Below are 26918 nucleotides of genomic sequence, written 5' to 3'. Positions count from 1 at the left end.
TTGCTCACTGAGATGTGTAGGGAGTGGGAGTGCGTGTCTGAGAGGTGATGGAATTGGCTGCTGAAACTTCACCCCCTTCCGTGCCTTCAAGCAACGTTTCTTTGTGTGTGAGGAGAGAAGGGGAAGAGAGGCAGTTAGGGCAGCTTTCACTGGCAGCTTACTTACAAAGGGGTGAGCAAAGCACCGCCAGGCTGCAAGCTGGTTCCGGGAAGAAGCTTGTCTACGCTTTGGGAGGACCGCCTCTGCGACCGTGGGGGACTCAGCCCGCGGCGTAGATTCTTCCCACCGAACCCCGACGACCCCTTTAGCCCTAGGCATGCTCATTCACGAGGTCAGGGGCTTAAGAAAGGGAAATAAATGCCTCGTGACATTTGCAGGGCTCTCGTCCATCGCAGTTTACCGGAGCAAAGTCAAACATAGCTCTTGAGCGAACTGTCAGACAAGATCCTGCACAAGAGGTAGCGGTCTGGACCGGGAAGCGATTGAGGTTTCATTGAGAATAGGTAGAAAATTCTTCCCACCTCTCCTTTAACCTTATATTAGGCAACATCAATTTCTACCTTTAAAGAAACGAAACTCAGAAACGGAGGCGACCAACCTCAGCCCAGCTTTTCGGGATTTGTAGTTTCTGCCCATTCCTTCGCGTAGTTTCCGCTTCTTGTCACGTGACTGTGCTAAACGCGCCACACCTTCCGCTCGCGACTCCTTCGCGGCCCGCAGACCGACACGTCACTGCTCGGCCCTCAACCAAACTGCTCCGAGTGTGTTCTTTCCGCGCTCTCGCTCTCACGAGCCGGCCTATCGTGGCTCGGCGGTTGCACGAAGTCCCGCCTTCCGGCTGCTAAATGATATCTGTATTGTCCAGTTAAAAAAAATGGGAGCGCGGCTTCGTCCACGCCTCCGAGTCTGACAGACAGTTCCGCCATCCTATCGCTCTCTCAAGTGTCCTATTGGCCCTGAGCCAACCAATGGGGAGCGGTCCGGGAGGCAGACCCGACGCTGCCAGGGTTGGGTGCGCCGCTGAACGGATGGCAGGGGGAGGCGAGCGGATTCTTGAGGAAGTCGGGTCAGGTGAGAAGACCTTAGGATATAACTTGAGGGTTAGGGGCAGGTGCAGTCCAAGGCGCTGGTGGGGCTTTAACGGCGTCGGGCGTGGGCGTGGCGCGGGCGCGGGCGCGGGCAGAGTCTGGGGCCTTGCAGCGGAGGGGGGCGTGTGGCGTGTGGGGGACGACCTGGAATGGAAGGATGGGGGGATCTAGGATGGGGCGGGCGCTTAGGCTAGGAGGGCGTGGAAAAGATCGGACCCTGGGACTAGTCCTGGAGGGGATGGCGCTCAGGATGCTGAGGCGGTGGGGTGTCCCGCGCTGGGTGGTGTCCGGGGTGTTGCATTTCGTGAAGGTGGGAGACGGAGGGAGGAGGGACGCGCAGGAGTGAGCAGAAGTGGGGGAGGGTGGGGCGAGTGTGAGAAAGCGTGTGGGCCAGCGGGTGGGCAAGTTGCCGTCTTCGGAACTAGAGCCAGGGTGGGACAGGGGGCCACAGCTTGCCGGCACAGACGAGGTGGAGGACAGATGCCAGGTGCTTTAAGGAAAGTGTCTTTGCCTTTATTTGCTTTAGAGGTGTGCGAGCACGACCAGAGAGCACAGTATGGAAACTCCCTTAAGGTCCTGGCCTAAATTACCAGCTCCTTTACTCAGTTTTCAGGTAGAGGTTCTAGTACTCTCATTTCGTTCGCTTAGTCTTCTAGGCGTGTGGCTCATATCAGCTCAGCGGTGGTAAGTTTTCCTGTTTCAGGCGTGGGAGAAAACAAGTACAGACCTGAGGGATGTGGCTGGATTAGGGGCTACCTGGAGTTAGGTGTTTAGTTTTGATTGCAAGATAAGGTTTTCCTTTGGGATTAGGATTACATGTAAAATCGCCCCTCTGGGACAGTTAATTATGGAAAAGGTGCTTGACTTCCCACAGTTGGAGCTAGAAATACATGATTCTTCATGCCTTCCACCCTGTCCAGTGTTATTTTTTCCGCTCCTTTCCTCTAGTAATAGTGGGAGAAAGATCAGGAAGGATCCAGGTTCCTTTTTTTGCCCTGCAGTCTTGTGCAGTGTTGCATATTCTTTATTATCATACTCTGTGTCACTTAGCCCTTGACTTGGTGTTTAAGATGGCAGTGCTGTCTTAAACAGAGATAGCTAACCTCCTAATTAGTGCTGGTAAATCTTGTCCGCCAAGTGATCACCATTCTGGATGGTCTGCAGCCTGCTTCCCTCAACATTTTATTTTAATATAGTACCCCCACCCCACCACCCCCAGCCCAACCTTTCTTTGCTTTAGTAGGAAAATTTTATTCTCTTTTCCTTCCAGGTTGTCATCTGGTTCCATGAGCTGTCTCTGGGATCAGTGGCTTAAATCAGCAGTGTCAATTCCAGGATGCTTTGAGACAGCTGATGGGAAGTGGGTGTAGATCTGAGCAGTAGTTATAGTGTGATGTAAGCGATTGAAAGTGATCTATTTATGTGTATCTCCCTCTCTTCCTGAGTGCATGACTGTACGTGCATTAGTGAGGGAGCAGTCGTGCTCTGTAGTCAACCCTGCAACCCCACTGGGATTTGGAGCAGAAAGTTTGCAGCCAGTCAGTTGAAGCTGAAATTTAGGGCTGTAAACTGTGCTGATTCAGTCATGACTTCTGTTTCTCAGCCTTCTGCTTTCACTTCTGTGCTCATTTCCTGCTTTCTTTCATACATTCCTGCCTTTTCTTGAATGCTCTGTTTCTCCATTTAATTATTCTTTTCTCTATTTCCAGATTTCCTGTTTTCTTTGCATGTCTTCCTCCAACCCCCTTTTTTCTGTGTTTCTTCTTTACTCCTGTTGTACCACACTGTTGCCAATTGTGCTTATGTGCTTGTTAGCTGCGAGGACTGGGAAACAGAATTATGGTGATAGAGTCTCATTCCTTTTCATCCTTGACTCACAGACCTGACGTGCCTACTTACTTGCCAGTTGGTCATAATTCAGGCTTGGCTTGGGTATTAGTATTAGCCCTGACCCTCCCTGGTGTGTGCATTACTCCTGCCTCTGTGTTTCTCTACCACCATAAAATATGAAACTGAATTAGGTAAATTGAAGGTGTTTAATATCTTATGGTCTTGACTTTTCCATTTTAGCTATTTGAGTGTCATCTGTTGCCACCCATTGATGTCAAGATGACCAAGCTGGGATTTTTACGATTGTCCTATGAGAAGCAGGACACACTTCTGAAGCTTCTAATTCTGTCAATGGCTGCTGTGTTATGTGAGTGTGCATGTGGACCTCTCTTTCTTCAGATGTGGAAAGGAGAAAATCTTGAAAAAATCAACAATGGCTTTCTTAAATGCCTTGATTTTTTCCAGTAGATTGTAATGTGTTCTTTTTACTGTTCTCAATCAGTAGAATTTTGTGAAAGCAAAATAAAAGAAACACAAGGATTATAAAAGCTGGGACTAGTGATCATCTGGGAAAGAATGAGAAGCACGCTGTACTAATTCTGTTTTCTCTTAGGACTGAAAGAGATACTGGGGACTCTGAGATACTGAATTTTGTAAAAGATACTTGTCTTCTGTGGTTGCCTGCCTTAGTATTTCTGAAAACCTCTCCAGAACTTACTCTGTTTTCTTAGGTTTTTCTAGCTCTTCATGAGTCATAAGTAGTCTTGGTTTCCTTACCTCTTAGTTTGCTTCAAACTGAGGTTTGGGGAGGTGAGGTTGTGGGGAGGGGAGGTCAGTATATATACAAGACGACCATGTAAATTGGGTGCAATATCAGTAGGTGAATGTGTTGTCATAGGCCTTGATAATAAGTAGTTAAATGTGTCCTACTGAAGTGGAAGTGTAGGTGTCATTGTCAGGGGAAAGCGAACTTCTTTGTTTCTTCTGTGTGGGAGGAATGGATAAATACTTTATTCAGCATCATTTTGTATTTCCTGTGACTTGTGTGCTGGATAATACTATTATCTCTATAATATTACTACCTACTATTGTTTTTCATGGTACATTACCATTAAAATAATAGTTCTCTGGTTTTTGCAGCGTTCTCCACTCGTCTCTTTGCTGTCCTGAGATTTGAAAGTGTCATCCATGAATTTGATCCGTGAGTACCTTTGCTTGGTCTCGTATTTCCTCTGGGAAGCATTTAGGTTCATGGTTTTCAGATTCACGTTCCAGTGAGCTCTCCATGATGGGGATGGACTTTCTATACATTTTGGGGGGAAAACTCTCAAGTTTTCCAAAGGAGATAATTGTCTCCTTTTGAAACATTTCTGTTGGAATTTGAAACCAAGCGAGTCTCTCAAACTCTTAAAAGATGAGAGAGGCATTGCTGGTGTGCCTATCACTTCAGATCTGGCTAAGCTAAGAGAAGCCTGGCTTCTCAGCTTGGTAGACAGTTAATGCTGCAGATTGAGGGAAAGGGGCCTGGGCCTGGTGTGTGTTTGAGGTTCAAAAGAAAAATTATAGGTCATGAACTTGAGATCTGTGGCTTTTTTCTGTTTAACAGTGAATATGATAGAAATTGGGCCTGTCAGTTAAGTTCTAAGACATTGAGGAAAATTTAAAGCTGTGAGTTGGATTGGAGATTTTATTAGATAAAAAGAGGCATAGGTGAAGAACATCTACTGAGCTTCATTTTGTTCCAAGAACTGTTTTACAGATTATCTATGAATCCTTACAATAACCCTACAAGAAGGAGGTAGTGGTGTCTCCTTTCCACAAATGCGGCTGAGGCTGGCAGAGACCATTCAAGGTTACACACAGAGTAAATGGAGGAGCCAGGATTTGAATCTACGTTTGTCTGTTTCTAGACACTGGAGTAACTAATATTATATTACCTAACGTTAAGGCTTAATTAAAAATTTGGAGAACCAGAATCATAGGTTCTTGAAACATCATTGATATCTTAAAAATAGCATATTCAGTTTATGGAGCATTGATTCGAGTTTAATACCTGCATGTATTTGCAAATTTGTCGTATTGTTTTGTGTAGATATTTGAAAGCACTTTGGAGGCATACAGATCTTTTCTTTGGGGCCTCCCAAATCAATTTTTTCTGTTTTTTTTTTCTCTCTCTCATGAATGAGGAAACTTATATCCTTTTGTTTCTTGATCACCAGTCTGTTAGGGCTTTTTCTCAGACCCTCTAGATGAGCGAACACTGAGATGAGATGGTCAGGGAAAGCAAGAGCATCTGCTCTGTAGTTGTAGAGATGGAAGGGACTGTACAGATCATGTGATTTGACACTTCTTTTTGCAGAGCAGGAAACTGAGGCCCAGGGCGTGAACCCAGGCCAGACCTTTTCCCACTAACTTGCACTTCCTCTGTCTCACTCTGCCTCTCCTACTGTTAGGTAAAGGACATGATTCTGACACATGTTGACTGCCTGCTCCCCTCATCCCTTCTGTCTCCCTGACAGTTACCAAAATAACATTCATCAGCAACAACCAGAAGGATAGAGATTTCTGCCATCTGCTACTCTACTTACTTCAGCTGCTAAAACTTGACTGACCAATGAGGAAATAGAGTTAGAAGGGTGGGCAGGAAAGATGGTTAGTCATGATTATCTTTAGTGATTAAACAACTCCCTTTATTTTATTTATTTGTTTATATTTTTACTATTTCCATATATATTTTTGTCTTTCTTTTTTATTTCTTTTTAAATGAGAAACTTAAGAGAAGGGGTTACATAGCTTGGACCTAAAGAACTGTGTCCGTGTATAACTGTAAGCATTTTATGTCAAGTATTTTTTATGTAGTCTGTATTTTTATGCTACCATGGAGGTGGCATTCGGAACTATTTTAGATAACAACATGAGTAGATCTAATTACAAGTTTAAACACTTACTAAGAAGTTTGTGTTACGGAGCGGACTAAAAAATGTTCATCCTGCGTATGGTGTTACACCCACATCTTTAGAGATGCTCATCACCTAAAGTTATCCTTGTCTCCTTGCCTGTGGTATGGAAATATTCTTCTGTGTGTTCCCGTCACTTGCAAAGAGTCAAGTCTATTGGTGTCCACATCTCAGCTGTCCTGTCTTTTGAGTGCTTGAATTTTCTGACTGGGGCTAATGCCTACTGCATGCCAGCCTGGTGAAGCATCCTTCTTGAGTGTTTTCTTATAAGGTTAGACTACGGTTGCATTTCCTTATGAGAGAAGCAGTGCTTTAACTGAGACAAGCATGGAGCTAGAAATGAGGAGGCTTATGGTGATGTAAAATGATTTTTCATGCTTGAAATACTTTTTGGTACCAAACTGACTTTTATTGGAGTAATGATAAGTTCCTCAGTGGTGTAACCTGAGGAGCAAAAGTCACTGCAAATTGAGGCAAGTGTTTGGGTATGGTGAGGAGGAGACACAATTCATTTCTTTCTTGTTATAGGTACTTTAATTATCGGACTACCCGGTTCCTGGCTGAGGAGGGATTTTATAAATTCCATAACTGGTTTGATGACCGGGCCTGGTACCCTTTGGGACGAATCATTGGAGGAACAATTTACCCAGGTGAGGGGAACAGGATTTTTTTTCTTCACAGCAGTAAGATATTTGTATATTATGGAACAGTGTCTTTTATTTCTAATATCTTCGTTTTGTGACACTTGTAATTTCATTCTGATTGCAGATTCCTAAAAGTAGATCTTATATAGAAGGGAGAACATGTATGGGAGAGCGGGCATGGGTAGTTTTTCATAAATTCTGGACTTCTGCTTGAATCCATAGGAGAGAAATTTATAGGCCTCCTGCAGTTGCTGTATTAGTATTTCTGGTGGTTTGTCAAAACCTGTCTTATCACTTTATTGATACTTGGATTTTCCCTTTCTCTTTCCCTTAAGGTCTTTGTCTTACTAGGATAACCTATTGGCCTTTCTTCTTCTTGTTACAGGCTTAATGATCACCTCTGCTGCAATCTACCATGTCCTCCATTTTTTCCACATCACCATCGACATTCGGAATGTCTGTGTGTTCCTGGCCCCTCTCTTCTCTTCCTTCACCACCATCGTCACGTACCACCTTACCAAAGAGCTCAAGGTGAAGGATTTGGGGTGACAGGAGGCTTGGGAATGTTGTTGAACCTCTCAAGTTGATGCTAAAGGGTGGGGGACTGAGAGCCTTAGAAGGGCAGGGAGCCAGGGGCTAAAGACAGCTTTTGCTGAGCCGAATTACTGAGTTCACCCCAGCCCCTCCCTAGAATATGTGGTTTCTTATCATTAGCAACTGTTTATCCTTATAAGAGAACATATGAAGGTCAAATATAAATTGCTACATACGGGAAAAAAAATATTTAAAATGAGGTTTAGATTTTGAATTCCTCACAGTCTAAGGGAGAGGAAAAATAACTACAAGAAGCGTTCCAAAGTGGTTAGTTCTTCCTACTGGAAATGGACAGTTAGCAATTATTTGTTGATTTTTTTTCAAGTGTTTATTTAAAAATTCTTAAACCACTTGGCTTTTGTAGTAGGCTCCATAATACTGACTCTCTTCTAGGTTTCTGCATTGCTGACCCTGGCTCCCTGGATGCTATTCTTAGTTTGTGGCTATGGTGTCAGGGAGATACCTGAGAGGTGATAAACTAGTAGGAGGGCTTGGGAAACTTGAATTTAATTTGGAAACGTTTTCATCCTTCTCCTTGCTGCCCTTGTTCCAAATTTGACTCTTTCGAACAGACAAGTCCTTCCTTTTTTGGAGTGTGGGTTATACTTTGTTGTTCCTCTCTCCTGAGTTCACAGATTGCCTAGGAATATTCCAGCTTTATTATCTAAGCTCCTGGCATCTTTAGTCCAGAGAGATTGTCACCTCTCTTTGTTGGCTTTTTAGCTCAAATACTTATGGTCTTCCTTTGATTGTCCTTGAATAGCTTGTAGAAGTGTGACTGGTGTTCCTGTGGTGTGCAGATATTGTTAGGGGTAGGGACTCATAAGTCTGGGGATACTCCAGCCAAACAGCCCATTCTGGGACAGCATCTGACAGCTTACATGATTTGTCTGTTCTTAGCATGTGTGTACTCAGTTTCAGACTTGACATCATCGCGGGGAATTGGTTGTGAAGTATGTAGCTTTCTTGTGCTGCGAACATTTCTAGCATTTCTAGCACCACATCTACCGTGGAAAGTGTCAGACTGTCCTCTGGGCCCATTGTAAGCAGAATGAACTAGCGGATCCTCTCTTCTCTTTCTTAGATGTATTGGTGTTAACTTTCTGTTACCCCTCTTGTCTTACAGGATGCAGGAGCTGGACTTCTTGCTGCTGCCATGATTGCTGTAGTTCCTGGCTATATCTCCCGATCTGTGGCTGGCTCCTATGATAATGAAGGTAAGACTTAAAGTGCTGAAGAGGATCTGTTCACCTCATTATCCAGTAGAGCTTCATGAAGTGCAGTAGAATCTGGGTTCAAATCTGTTGGTTAGTGATAGCAAAAATGCTGTCTGGGTGAGAAGATTAGAAATGGGCAGGAAGGGACTTCCCTGGTGGTCCAGTGGTTGAGACTTTGCCTTCCAGTGCAGGGGGTGTGGGTTCGATCCCTGGTCAGGGAGCTAGGATCCCACATGCCTCTCGGCCAGGGGACCAAAACATAAAACAGAAGCAATACTGTAACAGATTCAATAGAGACTTTAAAAACAGTCCACATCCAAAAAAAACAAAAGGGCAGGAAGGGACCTCAGACAAGTTTATATTCTCTCTCTGTCATTTCCTCTAGAAAGGTAGCTGGTAATTTTCCTTATAAAAGGCCTTTGGCTCATCTCTGTACTCCTAAAAGTAGAGTTAAGTTTTAATGTTGGTTGGTACTATTGTTTTAACATTGTAATTATTTGCTTTATTTTCTTAGATGAGAGGAATGGATATTCTTAAAACTATAGTGACTTCTATTGACTTATTTCCAATTCAACCTGTATTTATTGAATGTTATTGGTAAAACAGTGTTAGGTATTATAAAGATAGTTAATGAATAGGAGTATTGGCTTATGATTAAGGAATTATAGGGATAGATAATGAATAAAATTATGTTAGCCCATAATCTATTAACACAGATTAATGCAGACTATAAAAATAAATAATAATGGGCAGATAGTGTTATGTGCCATGAGAGAAGGGTGAACAGAGTACTTTGGGAACGTGGTGAGAGGAGAGATTAATTCAGATTTGGGGATGACGGAAGGCTTTTTGGAAGTAGTTGTATTTGAACTGGGCCCTGAAGTTGGAACTTCGTTAGGCAAATATTAAGGAGAGAGGCAAGTCAGGGCATACGGACCAGCTTGTGGTAAGATGTAGAGGCAGGCTGGTGCTTGATAGTATGGGATATCTTTAGGACTGAAACAGCAGGGAATTTAGTGCCTGGAAAGAATAGTAGTAATAATGACTAACACTTAACTGAGTGCTTGCTGCATGCTAGGTACTCTTCTGAGTGCTTTACATGCAATAGTTAAATTTGTCTTCACAACAGTTTTATGAAGTAGATACTATTATGGACTCTTTTACAGGAAACTGAGACAAAGGGAGGTAGAGTAATTACACTGTTAATGGGTAGTAGGTCTGAGATATGAATCCAGGTAGTTTGTTCCAGAACAGTATTAAATACTATTCCAACATGGCCTTTTACTGAATTTTTGTGTTCCTTCTGCAGGGATTGCCATCTTCTGCATGCTACTCACCTACTACATGTGGATCAAAGCAGTAAAGACTGGTTCCATCTATTGGGCAGCCAAGTGTGCTCTTGCTTATTTCTACATGGTAACTCTTCACTCCCTACTCTCAGGAGTCTCTCTATGTCTGAATACCTATTGGGATCAACTGATATAAATTGGAAGTAGCTCTTGGGCTTTGAGACCATGAACTAGAGGCTAAAAGTCTTTATTGTCTCTTGTGTACATACAAAGCCTAATCCAAGGCAGGCAGGGATATCCATTGTGTAATAGCAAGATAGAGATAATTTTTTTAATTTTTAAAGGTCTCCAGATACTATATTTCCTATGGGTACATATTGGTTGGCCAACTCTCTTTTCTGGTGTGTTCCCCTTAAATTTTTCCTTTCCTGACGTATATTTTTTTCTCTTCAATCTTGTAAACACCGAGACTTCTTTCCTTAACTGCTTCCACTTGCTCATGTTTCCCTTGAATCCCTAAATCCTCTGTGTGACCTTACAGTAGGGTGTATCCAGATTAATGTTGAGAGTTGGGGGCCTCTTGTTTTGTGATCGTGATGGCAGGAGCCATAGCGAACAGAGGATTGAGTTACAGTAATGGGTGTTAATTTGATTTTCCTACTTAAAGAAGTCAGTTATTTAAACTCTTTAAACCACTTGGTGTAAATAAAGTTTTTGGTTCCTGTAAAGAGATGTTCTTTAAAAAGGTCACAGGTAACATCCTAAGGTACAATGGTGGTGATCCAAGGAGGAGTGCTCAGACGAACTTTTCTTTTTCATCCTGTCCTAGGTCTCTTCATGGGGAGGGTATGTGTTCTTGATCAACTTGATCCCGCTTCATGTACTGGTGCTGATGCTCACAGGACGTTTCTCCCACCGGATCTATGTGGCCTACTGTACTGTTTACTGCCTGGGCACCATTCTTTCCATGCAGATCTCCTTTGTGGGTTTCCAGGTGAGCCCTAGACTGAGTGGGGTTTTTAGCTTCTTCCACTTTTTCTAAGCAGCTCCAACTAAATTGATTTATCTTGAATTCTGGTGAGGATAGTAAAACTTATTCACAGGTCTCACCTTGCTAACACTGCTTCTGTTAACTGAAGCAACAGAGTCATTGGTCATTAAAGTCTGCCTCCTGGATTGTGTTAATATTTGTTCATGAAGTTTGAATTTAATGACTCCTAACTTGGCTTAGGTTTATGGGAGGAGGAGGGATATTTTGGTTGAGCTGAGTTAATGTGAGTGATCACAGTTATCTTCTTCATTCCTTTTTAATGCGAATGACTCCATTTAATAGTAATGACCCCTGAACTTTTATTCGGGCCTAAGTGAAAGTTCTTTAGCAAGCAAAGCCTGAACCTTTTAACCGCATTACCCCACAGGGTTAAGAGACAGCTATTTAGTCAGAGAATAACGTGGTATGTGTGATTTCTCATGTAAAATTCTTACGAAAGTGGAACCCTTATTCAGGTCAGCAAGTATTTCTTTACTGATCGCCTGCTGTATGCAATTTGCTAATACCTGGGAAATGTTAAAAGTAAACACGTGGTTCTGGTCCTTAAGGAAGTCACAGTCTTGTTGGGAGAGAAGCACATGCTTCTAGAACCACTAGTCTGCGGTCTAGTCGTTCTAGAAATGTGGTTCCTGGACCAGCAGGGTGAGCAGCATCTGGGAACTCATTAGAAATGCAGATTCTGGGGACCTGCCACAGATCTGCTGAATCAGAAGCTCTGGCGGTGGGGCTCAGCAGTCTGTGTCTAAACCCCCCCTCTTCCTGTGCCCTGCCATGATTATGATGCCTGGAGGAGTTTGAGACCATTGGTCTAAGTTATGGAAGAGATCTAAAGGGTGTGGAGTATAGAGGAGAGTGATGGATTTCAGTTTGGTGGATTAGGAGGAAATGGTATTTGCATTGGGCCTTGAATGATCAGAATTTCCGTGAATGCAAATTTTGGGAAAGTGAGAATTGCAATGGAGGCTCAAGAAATAGCCTGAGCAAAGGCCAGAGATGTGATAATGATAGAGTGTGGTACACTTTGGGGGACTCTAAATATTCTTTGGAAAATGAGGCAGGTGAATTAGACCCTCCTCTAGATTGGTCTTAATTCCTTGGTGGCCTTAGAACTCATTGGACCCTTTGATCTGAACTTGGTCAGGATAATTCAGGTCAAGGCTGGACCCGTTCTTTTTCTAACGGTCTCATACATATGCTTTCACCTACAGCCCGTCCTTTCATCAGAGCACATGGCAGCCTTTGGGGTCTTTGGTCTCTGCCAGATCCATGCCTTTGTGGATTATCTACGCAGCAAGTTGAATCCACAGCAATTTGAAGTTCTTTTCCGAAGTGTCATCTCCCTGGTAGGCTTTGTCCTTCTCACCGTGGGAGCTCTCCTCATGCTGACAGGTAGGGAAGGCTTTTAGTATTAAGTGTAAATGGGTATGAACATAGAATGAACTCCAAAAATATGGGTTATTTCCTGGCCACAGAAAGATTCATTCTTTTCCTCCTATTTCTCTTGATTTCAAGCATATAAAGTCCAACTTCTGCACATTCAATCCTCTTGTCAGCCAGTGTCTGGATTCAGCATAGAAAGAAAATCATATTAGATCAGCTCTTAATTTCAGAAGACCCACACTTGGTGACAGGACTGTATTTTACCATGCTAATCTTTCTCCTCTGTGTGTGTGTGTGTGTGTGTGTGTGTGTGTCCTTTTCTTTCCTATTGGTAGGGTGGGAGAAATCCTAACATTGCTTGCCCTACAGTGTGGCCTCATCTAATCCCATATGACAAAACTGTGGCTGTTTAGTTTGGGTAGCATGCCACATTTTCCTCCTCTCTTCATCTCCCTCACGTACACTTCTCAGAGTCTGATTTGATTTTGCCCAAGACTCTGTGTATTCAGAGCAGCACTGGAGGAGTGAGTGACTTAGTTTATAGCATTGGCCTTGGTTTGACCAGGTTTGTCCTAAAACCCTTCTAGGACTTAGTTTATAGCATTGGCCTTGGTTTGACCAGATTTGTCCTAAAACCCTTCTAGGAAGTATCTCTGCCTCCCTTCTCTCTGAGTTTGTATACAACCTGACTTTATTCTACTGACTGTGCTGACAAAAGCACTCTCAAGTTTGAAAGAAAGGAAGGAGTGAAATTCTCAAAGTATTGGTGACATTTAAACAAAAACCTCGTCCTCCTCTGTCTCAGAGAAGCTTATTAAAATGGAAAGTTGTGATTAGTTAGGATCACATGTTATTTTGTTTCAGAAGTAATTGTGAAGTATTTGCTGCCTCTTTGCTTCCAGGAAAAATATCTCCCTGGACAGGGCGTTTCTACTCACTGCTGGATCCTTCTTATGCTAAGAACAACATCCCCATCATCGCCTCTGTGTCTGAGCATCAGCCTACGACCTGGTCCTCGTACTATTTCGACCTGCAGCTTCTCGTCTTCATGTTTCCAGGTCTGTCTGCCTTGTTCTGAAGTGGTCTTCTTTCTAAGCATCATCATTTGATTCAAAATAAGTAAAATACCCTCATCCTTGTGTTTTTGTTGTTGTTTTTGTTTTTTGCCTGTTTATCTATGCAGTACAGAGGATGGCTAAGCACATTTTTCTAATATTTGAAGCAGAGTAGAAGTCAGAAGTTGAACAATTGCAGATACTGGCAAGTTCAGAGTCTCACAGTTTTCTGTTCATTTGTATCATAAGTTACAGTTCAGCCCTAGTTCAGGGTTTTTGAGTACTTCTAGTATACCCCGCCCCTCATCCCTGACTCCTCCCCGTTTCTCTTGGCAGTATTGAATTTTGAGAATAGGCATAGCTGACTGTAAAACCTCTTCATCTAACTTATCTTCTGGCCAATTCAGATATGTCTTAGAATTTACCAGTGGTAGGGACTTTTTTTTTTTTTATTAAAATAACTGTTTTTTTCTTATTATGAAAGTAAGTTGTCATTTGTAAAAATATAGACAAATATTTAAAAAAGTAAAATTTCAGGAGTTCTCACCACACACTTGTTGCTACTGTTAACGCTTTGATGTATATTCATCCATTTATTTATTGATTAGAAGTCAGATGATAGAGTTTTTCCTCTGACTTTTAAAATTTCATAATCATGATAATTTATGTTATTTAGTATTACTTTAGAGAAATAATATTTAAGATATATTATTTGTTTTTTAAGTACAGAGGTGTGTAAAGAAGAAGGCATATGGTTCATAAACTTCCACAGCAGTATTTTAATTGATGTATTTTATTCTATTTTATATATATTCTGTAATTAACTACATCCTTAATGTTGGACATTTATGTGGTTTCAGATTTTTTGCTGTTTTAAAGAGTGCCGTAGTAACTTCTTTGCATGTATCTGTGATTGTTTTTTCAGGTTTTCACTTCTTTTTACTTTTACTTTTGTAGTTGGTCTCTATTACTGCTTTAGCAACCTGTCGGATGCCCGGATTTTCATCATCATGTATGGTGTGACCAGCATGTACTTTTCAGCTGTGATGGTGAGGAATGAATGCGTGCAGTCTTAGCGAACCTTTCCACCCCTAGCTCTGAGGGTTTTCTTCGTCCCCCTGCACGGCAGGTTCAGTGCGGATGCTGTGCAGGGGCTTCCCTCTGGGCACTTGAGGGGCTGCGTGGTAAGGCTGCTCACTGTTGTTGATCCTTCCCAGGAATGTATGGGGCACTCATACATTCTGATTGTGGGGCCCACCTTCCTTGGATTCATAACCCTTGTGTTAGGGAGACGCGCTTTGTCACTTGTTGGAGAAAGTGACCCCTGGGTGGGTTCCTTCCCCTCTCTTTCTGGTGTCTTAAAAAGGGAGATGATGTTTTTTTCTTAAAGGCCCGGGTTCTGAGTGCTAGATTGTTAAAAGAGAGAAGAGAGTTTATATATTGCAGTTAAGTCAGTGCTTCTCACACTTTTTTGATCCCAAACCACAGTTAAGAAATACATTTTATATCATATCATTGCTCAGGGTATACATATATACATGTAGAACTCAAAAACAAACTTAAAAAAATATATATATTCTACTATAGATGTATCAAGTATTTTCTCTTCTATTTTGTTCCATTCCACTGACAAATCACGTTTGTTGAAAACCCCTAACTTGATGTCGTCATCTACTAATGGGTTGAAATCTGTAATTTGTAAAACACCGATTGTGATCTTGCTTCCTGTTTTTTTTAGGTGCGTCTGATGCTAGTGTTGGCGCCTGTTATGTGCATTCTTTCTGGCATTGGAGTCTCTCAGGTGCTGTCCACTTACATGAAGAATTTGGACATAAGTCGACCAGACAAGAAGAACAAGAAACAACAGGATTCTACCTACCCTATTAAGAATGAAGTGAGAATTAAGCAATGCAAAGAACTAGCTTGGCGAACTGTGTGTGTCTGTGTGTGTGTGTTTGCATTTGTATTTTGTTTGTTTGTGTGTTTGAGTGAGGGGGAGTAAAGTAGAGCACTGTCACAAGAGGTCGGAATGAACTCATTTAGCCTCTAATTTATTCCGAGTCATCTATATTACTGACTGTGTGTAAGAAGCTGTTCTATGTTACGTAAATTTAATTTGGTTTACAACACAGTTCTTCTTCCTTGTCTAGGTGGCAAGTGGCATGATACTGGTCATGGCTTTCTTTCTCATCACCTACACCTTTCATTCAACCTGGGTGACCAGCGAGGCCTACTCCTCTCCATCCATTGTGCTGTCTGCTCGTGGTGGGGATGGTAGTAGGATCATTTTTGATGACTTTCGAGAAGCGTACTATTGGCTTCGTCACAATACTCCAGAGGTGAAGATTTGGGAGGCGTGGGATTGTGCGGTAGGAGGAAGGGAGAGACATTTGATGTTACAGTGAATCAAATAGCTTTTAGATGGGTGGAAAGCTTGGAGAAATTGGAACTATCGAACCTGGTGTTGAATGAGCCTTAAAGGTCAACCTCCATTCAATTCAGGATTTTTTCTATAAGTGACCTTTACTGATAATTATCTGCACTCTGCTTGGACACTTGTATTGACAGCATGGTGATTTTATCATGAGGTAGGCCATCCTAATTATAAAAGAAGAAAAATAGTTAATAAATAATACATGTTTATTGTAGAAAAATCAGAAAATAGAAGCAAAAAAAAGAAAAAAAAAGACATAAATTTTCCATAAAGGATCACCTAATGATAACCACTTTTAACATTTTGGTTTATACCTTTTGAGAATCTGGAGTGATTTTCTTTCCAATAGCTACTGGGAATGGCACTTCTGAGTTAGATTCTTATAAGAATTTCTTAATCCTTGTTCGTCCTATCCTGTGATTTGTTCCCCCTCTCCCACCCCCCTTCTTTTTAGTAACTGATTATTGTGACTTTGTTTTTGGTCATTTATTTAATACGGTTATCTGATGACACCAGGCTGTTTATTTGGAAATATTGCACAGCCCACTACACCTCCCGCACCATTATGCTTGTTTGTATAAGATGATCTGGGATGAAAGTGCTGGCATTGTTGGGTTGTATAATTTGCGTTGAGATTTCATGATTGTATGTAAATGTAGGACCAGGTACCAAGATGTATTTTCTTGTTGGGCATATGTTATTCTGTGAAGAAACTGATTAATTAGCAATATCTCACTTCCTGTCAGATGCCCTTCCACCCCTCTTGTGTTGGATTTTGGAGGCAGTGAGAAGCTTGTTATTTCCATCTCCCATTCTTCTTTCAGGATGCGAAGGTCATGTCATGGTGGGATTATGGCTACCAGATTACAGCTATGGCGAATCGGACAATTTTAGTGGATAACAACACATGGAATAATACCCATATTTCTCGAGTAGGGCAGGTAAGGTGAAGGGGTCATTTGAGTGTTTGATGCACAGGGTCTAGTGGGAAGTACTTCTCCATGAGGGATCATATGGCCTGGAATTTTGCGCTGAGAAATGTGCGTGTGTTTTTCTAGGCAATGGCATCCACAGAAGAAAAAGCCTATGAGATCATGAGGGAGCTTGATGTTAGCTATGTGCTGGTCATTTTTGGAGGCCTTACTGGGTATTCCTCTGATGGTAATGTACTTGATTCTATTTCTAGCTACAAGGCATAGATTCTAAGAAAACTAGATGAATCTCCTATTTTTCTGTCCTTTTACCAATATCTTATCAACATATTTTCTTAGTTGGGGAAGTTTCTAAGTATTTGCAACTTGCGGTTTGGTTATTTTGATTTTTTTTTTTTGCAACAGTTAGGAAGTAGATATAAAGAATTCTTCTCATGTAGGTATGGCATGCTATAATTGTCTAAAGACCTAAGAGTAGTTCCACAACCAGTGAACAATAGAGAATATAAGGCTTCTGAAAATGAGCTTAAGAATTAGCATTTTTTAGTGGGTTTAAGCCATAGAATCATCTGCCAACTTAAAATGTTTTATATGTATATATTTATATGGCATATGTTAACCATGTTCCCTATGATTATTAGCAAAATCGTATGTTTAGAAGAATCATCCAAATATAGTTCTCTGCCTTAAAAAAAACTTAAAAAAATTAAAGCAATACCTGTTTATATTTTAAAATGTTAAATACTTCTGAAGGTTTATAATAAAAAATGGTAGTCCTCTGCCCCTAAAACTACCTTATAACATCAGTTCCCAGGAAAATTATTCCTTCAGTTATTTCTTCTAGTACTTATGTACATATTTCTAAATAATATGTATATCCTGCTATTCATTGATCAATCATTTTAGATACCCTGTGTCAACTTCTTATTAAGGTAGATAAGGAATGTAGTTCTTTGTATGATCCCCTCCCCCTTTCTGTCTTACATCTTCTCAATAGAGTTAATGATCAGTTTTTGGTTAAATCCAGATAAAGTGTTTTCATCATGACTAAGTAAATATTATTTACTGCTGAGTCAACCTGTACACCATGGTTACATTCTTATCTAGAATAACTTGTTTTCCTGCAGTTAATAATTACCTCATATTTCTGTCTTAATTTTCTTTGAATATGTGGTTGCTTCTTAGAGATGTTCAGATTTTAGATTATGTCTGGCTTCTGATGTAGACAGACTTAACAAATCCACCTGGAGAGTATATGTAAAGTGTCAGTATAGAGTCATAAGACTAGTTTCTATGTGTGGTGTGTCTTGTACAAGCAGAGGAAGAATGATGATAGCAGGGATGTGGTCCCAAGGACTTGAACTTTCACAAACAATTATATCAGCACCATTTGGTTGTGTGTGATTATAGGTTTTTTTCTTGCTAATAATAATAATTTATCCAAATAGTACAGGAAAGTATTTGTGTATGTATGTATGTTTGTGTGCATATGTATTTTTATATATGCGAATGTACACACGTATGTGGTAGAAATGGATAGTTCCCTGAAATCTTTAGTATTCCATGATACGTATATATATCTATCACATTTTCTTTATCTGTTCATCTGTCGATAGACTAAGGTTGTTTCCATGTCTTGGCTATTGTGAATAATGCTGCAGTGACTGCTGATATCTCTTTGGGATATTGATTTCATTTCTTCTGGATATATCCCCAGAAGTGGGATTGCAGGATCACATGGTAGTTCTAGTTTGAATTTTTTGAGGAACCTCCCTACTGACTCCTGTAGTGTCTGTACCAATTTACATTCCCACCAGCAGTGCACAAGGATTCCCTTTTCTTAGCATCCTTACCATCATGTCTTTTGTCTTTTTGACGAGAGCCATTCTAGCGGGTATGAGGTGATGCCTCATTGTAGTTTTGATTTGTGTTTCCTTAATGATTAGTGATGCTGAGCACCTTTTCATTCATGTACCTCTTGGCCATTTGAATCTCTTCTTTGGAAAAATGTCTTTTCAGGTCTTTTGCCCATTTTTTTTTTTTTTTAAACGTTTCTTTAATTAATTTATTTATTTATATTTATTTATGGCTGTGTTGGGTCTTCGTTTCTGTGCGAGGGCTTTCTCCAGTTGCGGCGAGCGGGGGCCACTCTTCATCGCGGTGCGCGGGCCTCTCACCGGCACGGCCTCTCTTGTTGCACAGCACAGGCTCCAGACGCGCAGGCTCAGTAGTTGTGGCTCACGGGCCCAGTTGCTCCGTGGCATGTGGGATCTTCCCAGACCAGGGCTCGAACCCGCGTCCCCTGCATTGGCAGGCAGATTCTCAACCACTGCGCCACCAGGGAAGCCCATTGCCCATTTTTAATTGGATTATTTGGGGTTTTTTTGCTATTGAGTTGTATGAGTTCCTTATATATTTTGGATATTAACCCCTTATTTGATATATGGTTTATAGATATTTTCTCCCATTCCATAGGTTGCCTTTTCATTTTGTTGATCATTTCTTTTGCTGTGCACTCTTCCATTCTCAAAGCTTGTCAGCTTTTTGCTTCAGACATACCTGCCAGGGAGCTATAATATCAGTACTCTAAGATAGTTGGGTTGATGCTCTGGGGTTTTATTTTTGGTCCTATTTCTGGCTGTGTGGTCTAGGCAAGTCTCTGTGCTTCAGGTTTTCCATTTGAAAGATGGAGGTACGATTGCAGACATTCCATGAGGATAATAATATTATTTCTTGAATACTTACTGTGTGACAAACAATATGTAAGGTAACATGCTCTTACTCACAATACTGTAGCAGCCCTGTCGTTGCAGATACGCTCGTTTTTCTAATTCGACATGTGAGGAAACTGAAGCACAGAGAGGTTCAGTAACTTGTTCAGGGTCACCACCTAGAATTGGCAGTGTGGGAATTCACACCCAGGCAGCTTAGATCCAGAGTCTGTGTTCTTCACCACTGTGATATTCCCTGGAACCCTTTTTAGTAGGGCAGTAGGAATCTTTTCTTACGGATCAATGATTCATCATATACTAATCGTCTATTTCCCTAAAGCCTTTGGGGGAGATACAGGGAGTGACATATTCTAAGAGATAACCTGAGTTGATGGTGCTATCAGTATTTATGGAGCCTGGTAGTGTGTTTGACATAGAAATGTTGACTTCTCATACATGTGCTTTAGAAGTTTGTAACTTTGCAAGTGTAGGTCAAGAGGGAGCACATTCTCTCTTCTCTACCTTTTTGGTAAAGCTGCTACTCCCTAGGTCAGTGCTATCCAGTGACATGTGGGGTCTACATACGTCATTTAAAATTTTCTATTAACGGGGCTTCCGTGGTGGCGCAGTGTAAGAATCCGCCTGCCAATGCAGGGGACAGGGGTTCGAGCCGTAGTCCGGGAAGATCCCACATCCCGTGGAGCAACTAAGCTCGTGTGCCACAACTACTGAGCCTGTGCTCTAGGGCCCGCAAGCCACAGCTTCAGAGCCCGTGTGCCACAGCTACTGAAGCCCACATGCCTAGAGCCCGTGCTCCGCAACAAGAGAAGCCACCGCAACGAGAAGCCCACGCGTCGCAAGGAAGAGTAGCCCCCGGTCTTCGCAACTAGAGAAAAGCCCACACGCAGCAACGAAGACCCAACACAGCCAAAGATAAATAAATAAAATAAATAAATTTATTAAAAAAAAATTTTTTTTTTCTATTAGCCATATCAAAATAAGTAAAGAGAAACAGGGAAAGTGAATTTAATAATTTTATTAAACTGAATATATCTAAAACATTAATGTGTAACCAAAATATTTTACCCACTTTTTTTTTTGTTTTATTTTGGACTAAGTCTTAGAAATCCAGCATGTATTTTATACTTACAGCACATCTTAATTTGGACTAGCCACATATCAAGTGTCAGTAGCTACATGTGGCTAATAGCTAGTAATATTGGACAGCTTAGCCCTAGCTAATACCTGGGACTAACTTCAGTTATGACTTAAGTCTGGGCCAGTAGCATAGGATTTTAGGAGTCTACAGGAAAATCTATAGGAAAAGCTGTATATTTTGAGGAAAAAAGTTTTGACCATACATTAGCTTTGTTATTTTTATAACTTAGAGTTAAATGGTACTATACCCCATTAGAAAAGTATTCGGGGGAATTTCCTTAGACATAGTGACCTTTCATTAGGTGATTTAGGTCCAGCAACCTTTGTGATAACAGCAGTTTTTTCTTTTTCTTTTTCTTTTTTTTCTAGACATCAACAAATTTCTGTGGATGGTCCGGATTGGAGGGAGCACAGATACAGGCAAGCATATCAAGGAACACGATTATTATACTCCAACTGGGGAATTCCGTGTGGACCGTGAGGGTTCTCCAGTGCTGCTCAATTGCCTCATGTACAAGATGTGTTACTACCGCTTTGGACAGGTCTACACAGAAGCCAGTGAGTGATTCCTGATAATGTTAATAACAACAGTAAGAACAGTAATAGCTAACACATACAGTGTTTTTTATATGCCAGGCACTGCTTTAAGTGCTCTATATCTACTAATTCATTTAATCCTTACAACAATCCAAAAGGTGGATACTAATATTATTCCCATTTTATATATGAGGAAATTGAGGTACAAGTAGGTTCCTTAACTGCCCAAAGTCACATAACTAGTGCAGAGTCAGGTTAAACTCAGGCAGTCTGGCTCTAGCTTTTGTGCTTTTGCCCATTACTTTTTATTGCCTCTCAGTAAAAGGTATTGTAGTGGAGAAAGGAATGTGAAAGGGGATAGAGTGAGATAAAGGACTTTACATTTCTTCAGATAAATTGAAAGTAATTTGATTAAGTCTTTCTTTCTGACTTCTTTCCTTTCTTAGTTCTGCAGTTGGGACTATTTTTTAATTAGATGCAGGCCTGTGACATCTGATAGGTTCAGAAGGGTTGCTAGTGTATCACAGAGGCCATGGGTGGCAATTCTCAGGAACAGAGGTGCTTGGAAGTCAGCCCTCTGTCTCTTAGAAGAGATAACCTCCATGTGCTCTGCCAAGCATCATCTCGGAGGGGACGTGAGTTAGGGTAACACTTGATTTGCCCTTACTAACTGATGTCCTTTTCTGCAGGCCCTACTCTCTAAACAAACTGCATGCTAGGGAATAACATTCCAGTGGGATGATTAATCAAGTTGACTTAGTATTTCTGTAGGAAATCAGCACTGTAGAAAGATGTGTGTCTCCTTTTTTGTCACTTTCTAGAGCGTCCACTAGGCTATGACCGTGTTCGCAATGCTGAGATTGGGAATAAAGACTTTGAGCTTGATGTCCTGGAGGAAGCATATACCACAGAACATTGGCTGGTCAGGATATACAAGGTGAGCAGATGTTACGCTGAGAAAGCAGCTCTAGTGCTTAAAAACGGGGCCACATGTTTATAAAATAGGGATATTTCCAATGTCTAAAAAGTAGCTTGTGACTCACTTAGAATCTTTCTATTTTTATTTTAGATTGTTCTTAGAAAGTAGACGCTCCAGCCTTCTGTCATCCTAGAAGTGGTTACAGTGATATTTTTCCAGTTGGTGCTAGACTTGATCTGTTTTAGTGACTGTCAGTCTTGGGGCGGTGGGGGGAGAGAGAGGGAGAGAGGGACAGAGGGAGCGAGGGAGAGAAGGAGAGTGTGTGTGTGTGTTTTCGAACTACATTTTCTTCTCTCCCACTGAAGAACTTATGGCATAGAGAGTCACACAGAAGTGTGTTATATCTCTTACGTAAGAAAAGGTTGGGAACTCTTGCTGTATTTAGAAGAGTAGCTAGTCTCACACCAGAGCCAAACCAGGCAGCATAATCCAACATAATCTGTCCCCATCTGGGTGAACCCAGCTCAGTAGAGAAGCTCTCCCGTGTTAACCTGATGATTGTAAATATGAAACTGATACCTTTCTGTTGCAGGTGAAGGACCTGGATAATCGAGGCTTGTCAAGGACATAAATGTTACGTCCGTTCGGCTCTGATCTGCCTCGCACTGAGTGTGTCACATTTACTGCGCAGAAGATGGTTTAAAAATATGCAGTTTATAAGAACAGAGCGCGATGAGATTGGAATTGTTTGGAGGTTTTGTCCTGGGCAGTATGGGCTGAGCCACATGGAATGATCTTTATAATTCTGAGCAGGTTACCAAATGAAATGTCATGGCTTTACTTTGGTCAATTAAAGGGGGGAATTTTTTTAAAAATGTGCCTTATTTGTTTTGACTTATGACTGATTTGAGGAAGCCTAAAGTTTATGCTGGGCTGATAGAAGGACAGAAAACAGACCTCATCTGTGCTTTTAGCTCCCTAAATGAGCCACATAGGGGCATTCTGTCTTTCTCTCTCAAATCAGGAGAACTATCAAGGACTAGCTCAGATCCTACATATACAAACAATTTTGTCATTTCAAAAACTGCAGTACCTAGCACAATGCCTTGCACATAGTGGGTGCTCAGTAAGCTTTTACTGAATGAATAAAAGTTTGTGGGACCAGAGGAGTGCCATTTCTGGGCAGGAAAAGCAGCTGCATTGCCATCATGTCGCTGTTCTCAACATCTCTTGTCCTTAGAGGCTCTTTGACTACACGGGACAGAAGGTGGCTAGCCAGACCTGATCTCACCAGTATTCTTTGGGACTAGCTAGGTGTTTTTTTGAGCAGGAGTAAATCCAGTGATACTAAATCAGTAGTTTTGAAGACTTAAGGCAAACAGTGAAATTATTCTCAATGGAGAGGAAGAAACTCCTCCAACATTGTGTATAGAACTTGATGGTCAGTAGGTGTTTCTGAATTAGCTGATTTGTAACCATACGTATCTATCTGAAATCTAGCTTTTCAGTACTCTCACTTATCCTTTAGCGATTTCCTTTAGCTCATGCACTAAAACTGCTGTGATTATTTAAAGGTGAGCTTCTCTCTCCCTTAGTCTCAGCCTCTTTGTTATTTATTATATATCACTAACAAGCTCCAAGATCTGGTTCTGAAGCCCTTGCCAAATTAGCTACAAAAAGCACAGGAGTTCCATCTATATTTAATGTCAGGACAAACAGCCTTATGTTCAGTTACAATAGGGTATTTTATGTATTTTAAGACATATGTCAGTGATGTGTATAAACCCTTAGTTATTAAAAAAAGAAAAAAAATACAAGGTAACTCTTTACTGTTACCTGTTTAAGAAACAGGAGCAATGACATGACTTTCAGATAAGTCAAAATGCTGCTCCTAAAGGTATGCTCAGGTCTACCTGTGTACCCAGGAAGCAGCCTTCCAAACCAGTTTATGTACCAGGTGCTTCAACTGTGGGTGAGGTTTAGATCTGATGTAAGATTTGATTTACTATGTGTAAATACATGACTTGATTTATATACAGAATTCCTCCCTAGTGGAAGAGGTTATTCAGAGGTGGGTTTTTGTTTGTTTGTTTGTTTTTTTAACAAATATGAGTAATACCAGTTAGAGATCATTAGTGATTTGCCTCTGTAGGAATGGGATAACCCTTTATCACTGTAGTTGTTACTCTTATGATTTTAATTTTGTTACTTTCTAGGCTACGTGAAGCTATATTTTTTTTAAAATTTACTTCTAATTTCCATTGTTACAGTGAACTTAGTGTAAAAAAAAATCAAATAATTCTAAAAAGCAACAACACTGTTTTCCACCCCCCACCCCCCCCAAGGTACCCACTTTCAACTCTGCTGATTCTCATATTACTTACCTCCATATCATTAAATGACTTGCTTTATTTTGCTATGTGTTGGTTTTTCAATTTTAGGTATCATCTGTTGACTTTCTGGTGTGGAAATTGAGGATTTGGTTCTTTTTCACCATCCTGCTATTCCCATGGACACACATATTCTTACCATCTCAAGGCTCTATTATAGTTATGGTTTAGGTTAACTCAGTAGTTTTTACCTTAAGGCTTTTCACAACTAGGCCATGTGGTATATATACTGTTACTAATTTTTTTTTTTTCTGCATAACTTTTTTTTGGAGGGAGTTTTTTCACTTGTGTTTTGTACTTGTCACTGATTTCTCCCCAGACTCACCTTCATTTGTGCCAGCTTCCTTGTAGTATGTTCAACTCATTAGGTATTCATTCTTAGAGATGTCTTCTGTTTTGGTATATTCCAGTTTGGATTGGTTTCCTCTCTAGGTTTGCTACACACCTCTTGGGTTGGTGTATCCTTTCACTGTCGTATTGTGTGTTAATCCCCTGACTTCTTTCTTGATTTATCACCACTACCTTCCTGAGAAAGTGTGTGGGAGATACATTTCTTGAGATCTTGAGTGTCTGTCATCACACGATTCATAGGTTGGCTAGGTATAGAGTTCCAGGTTGGGATTAACTTTTCCTTAGAATTATTTTTGAAGGCATTGGCCCATTGTTTTCTGTTTTCTAAATGCTGAGAAATGCAATGATATTCTGATTCTTATTTTTTTTGTATGTGTCCATTCCCTCTCACTCCCTCCCCAGACCTCTTAGTATCTTCTCTTTGTATGTAATATTTTGAAATTTTCCCAGTGATGTGTTCAGAAGCTGGGTACTTTAAACTTGGAAAAGTCAAGTTTGGAAAAGTATGGAAAGTATGGAAAAAGTATGGAAGGTCAAGTTCTTTTGTCTGGGAAATTTTCTTGAGTTATTTGTGGCTTCCCCCGACTCCCTTTCTTGTTGTGAAAGATAAGTTACTTGGATTTTGGACTTCCTAGATTAGTCTCCCAATATTCTTATATTTAATCCTCTGTTTCCCATCTTTATTCTTCCTTCTGGAGATTTCCTAAACTTTTTGTTTCTAACCTATCTATTTTGTTTACTTTTTTTTCTACTATCATGTATTTTTTTTAATATCCAAGAGCTTTTTGTTTGAATATTCCTTTGTTTGGACATCTTTCATATTAAAGGCCTTTTCAAAGTCTTGCTTGTTTGCTCTTATTAAAGAGTGGGACCCTAAAAAGCTGACTGGAAGGTCTGTTTGGGGTGGGGTGGGGCTTATTGAATGTGGGCTTCATTCTCCTGTGATCTGGCTGAGTTGTTACATTATGAAATCCCTGATATTGGTATCTTTAGATCTTTTCTTCTGTGTAGGTAAGATTCCCTCGAGAAGGCTTTTATGTCCTCTGAAGGATGCAAGCCAGGCTGCCAGATTTCTGGGAGTAAACTGAGGAGAGAAGGCTGACAGGTTCAACCTTCAGTGCATAAACTTAATCCTTTTGGTTTCAGTTAGGTACCCAAGCCTTAACTGTGCCTGATGCTCTCCAGTTCAGATAACCATGTATTTACCCTCTCAAGTCTAGTACCAGCTTTGGGGAGGGGCAGTTCCTTGTATACACAGAGGAGGGAGGGGACCCAAGGGTCTATTCGCTTCATACATAGTCTTTCACCCTCTTTTAGCCCCACCTTCACCTCATTCAGTACCTGTTGTCACTAATTCAACTTGAGCCTTTAGGGAGTTCTATGATGTAAACCAAATTGCTTTTCTGCTTTCCCATTGCTGGCTTTAGGATTCATCTTTCTTTCCTCTAAATTACCATTCATCTAAAGACTTTCCACTTTGCAAAACTTTTGTTTTTCATGTTCTGTGTTCGTGGGTTATTGCCTTTTAAACATTTACTATTTTAAAATAGTAAATTTAATATTTCATTATTAAGTTAATTTATTTTAAAATTTACTCTTAAAATTTACTATTTTAGTAAGGTTTCAGAAGGGAACAGGTTTTTGTGAGCATCTGTTCTTTAACTGATACTCTGCCAGATGTGTATGCCTAATTTTTTTCAGGCTAAGATACCTTAATTCTAACCAGACATAAAGGAACTGTGCCGGTCCGGTCCTCCTCTTCCTGTCTTCATATTCTTTGTTTGCAGCATGCAGTGCAGAAACTAGAGAAAATGGACTAAACGATCTGGAAAACTTACTTTATTATACGAAACCTAAACAGTGATGTCACGGTTAAAAACTTCTCATATAAGCATTTCGAAGTGTTCTGGTCTTGCTTTTTGTCCTTTAAACAAATGTATGCATTTTTGTGTAACATATTTTACACTTATTTTACCAGTATCACAATCAAGAGCTAGTTATGCTTATTGTATGTGGCCCAGTTTTAAGAATTGGAGAATAGATGATCTTGCCTGCGCCTTGAGTTCCCAGTCTAGTTTACTATTGAGAGGGAGTATGTATTTCAGTTTTTCCACATTGTTTTCTCTAGCCAGTCCCTTTTTCAGAATTTACTTTCGCACCTAAACTGGTTATTCTGCTTTTAAAATTTGCATTGTAAAATGCAGCGTTTTTGCTTCTACCTGCCCGTTTCTTAAACATTAAAGAGAGAGCAAGAAGAACTAAGCTATGCAGTTGCACTTCCTTCAAAAAGGTTGAGTGGAGGTATTGTTTTGGTGCCTGTTCGGACAAGACATGGTAAAACTGGTTATATCCTGACATTACCTCCAGCTACAAAAGAGTAG

General features: G+C 40.8%; 1 protein-coding gene across 1 annotated transcript; it reads left to right on the top strand.

Annotated features, from left to right (window-relative positions):
* Window positions 1–988: 988 nt before the first annotated feature.
* On the top strand, window positions 989–22671 carry STT3A (STT3 oligosaccharyltransferase complex catalytic subunit A). Its single transcript, XM_068554484.1, has 18 exons — window positions 989–1071; window positions 3159–3285; window positions 4059–4119; window positions 6404–6525; window positions 6905–7050; window positions 8240–8330; window positions 9640–9746; window positions 10449–10613; window positions 11879–12059; window positions 12953–13108; window positions 14063–14154; window positions 14844–14999; window positions 15256–15444; window positions 16364–16480; window positions 16598–16700; window positions 20710–20898; window positions 21699–21814; window positions 22389–22671. The coding sequence occupies exons 2-18, from the start codon at window positions 3198–3200 to the stop codon at window positions 22425–22427; spliced, it is 2118 nt and encodes a 705-aa protein (XP_068410585.1). The 5' UTR covers window positions 989–1071; window positions 3159–3197; the 3' UTR covers window positions 22428–22671.
* The last annotated feature ends 4247 nt before the right edge of the window (window positions 22672–26918 follow it).

Source organism: Eschrichtius robustus, chromosome 11, assembly GCF_028021215.1.
Source record: "Eschrichtius robustus isolate mEscRob2 chromosome 11, mEscRob2.pri, whole genome shotgun sequence".
NCBI classification, from domain to species: domain Eukaryota; kingdom Metazoa; phylum Chordata; class Mammalia; order Artiodactyla; family Eschrichtiidae; genus Eschrichtius; species Eschrichtius robustus.
Note: the sequence above shows the minus strand (reverse complement) of the source record. Positions and strands in the feature narration are given on the sequence as shown.

What these genes read in the sequence shown, in the direction of transcription:
- STT3A (XM_068554484.1), top strand. Translation starts at nt 3,198, where the DNA reads ATGACCAAGCTGGGATTTTTACGATTGTCCTATGAGAAGCAGGACACA. An exon ending in TCTCCTTTGTGGGTTTCCAG is followed by an intron (nt 10,614 to 11,878) that starts GTGAGCCCTAGA and finishes TTTCACCTACAG; the next exon opens with CCCGTCCTTTCATCAGAGCA. An exon ending in TACTGGGTATTCCTCTGATG is followed by an intron (nt 16,701 to 20,709) that starts GTAATGTACTTG and finishes TTTTTTTTCTAG; the next exon opens with ACATCAACAAATTTCTGTGG.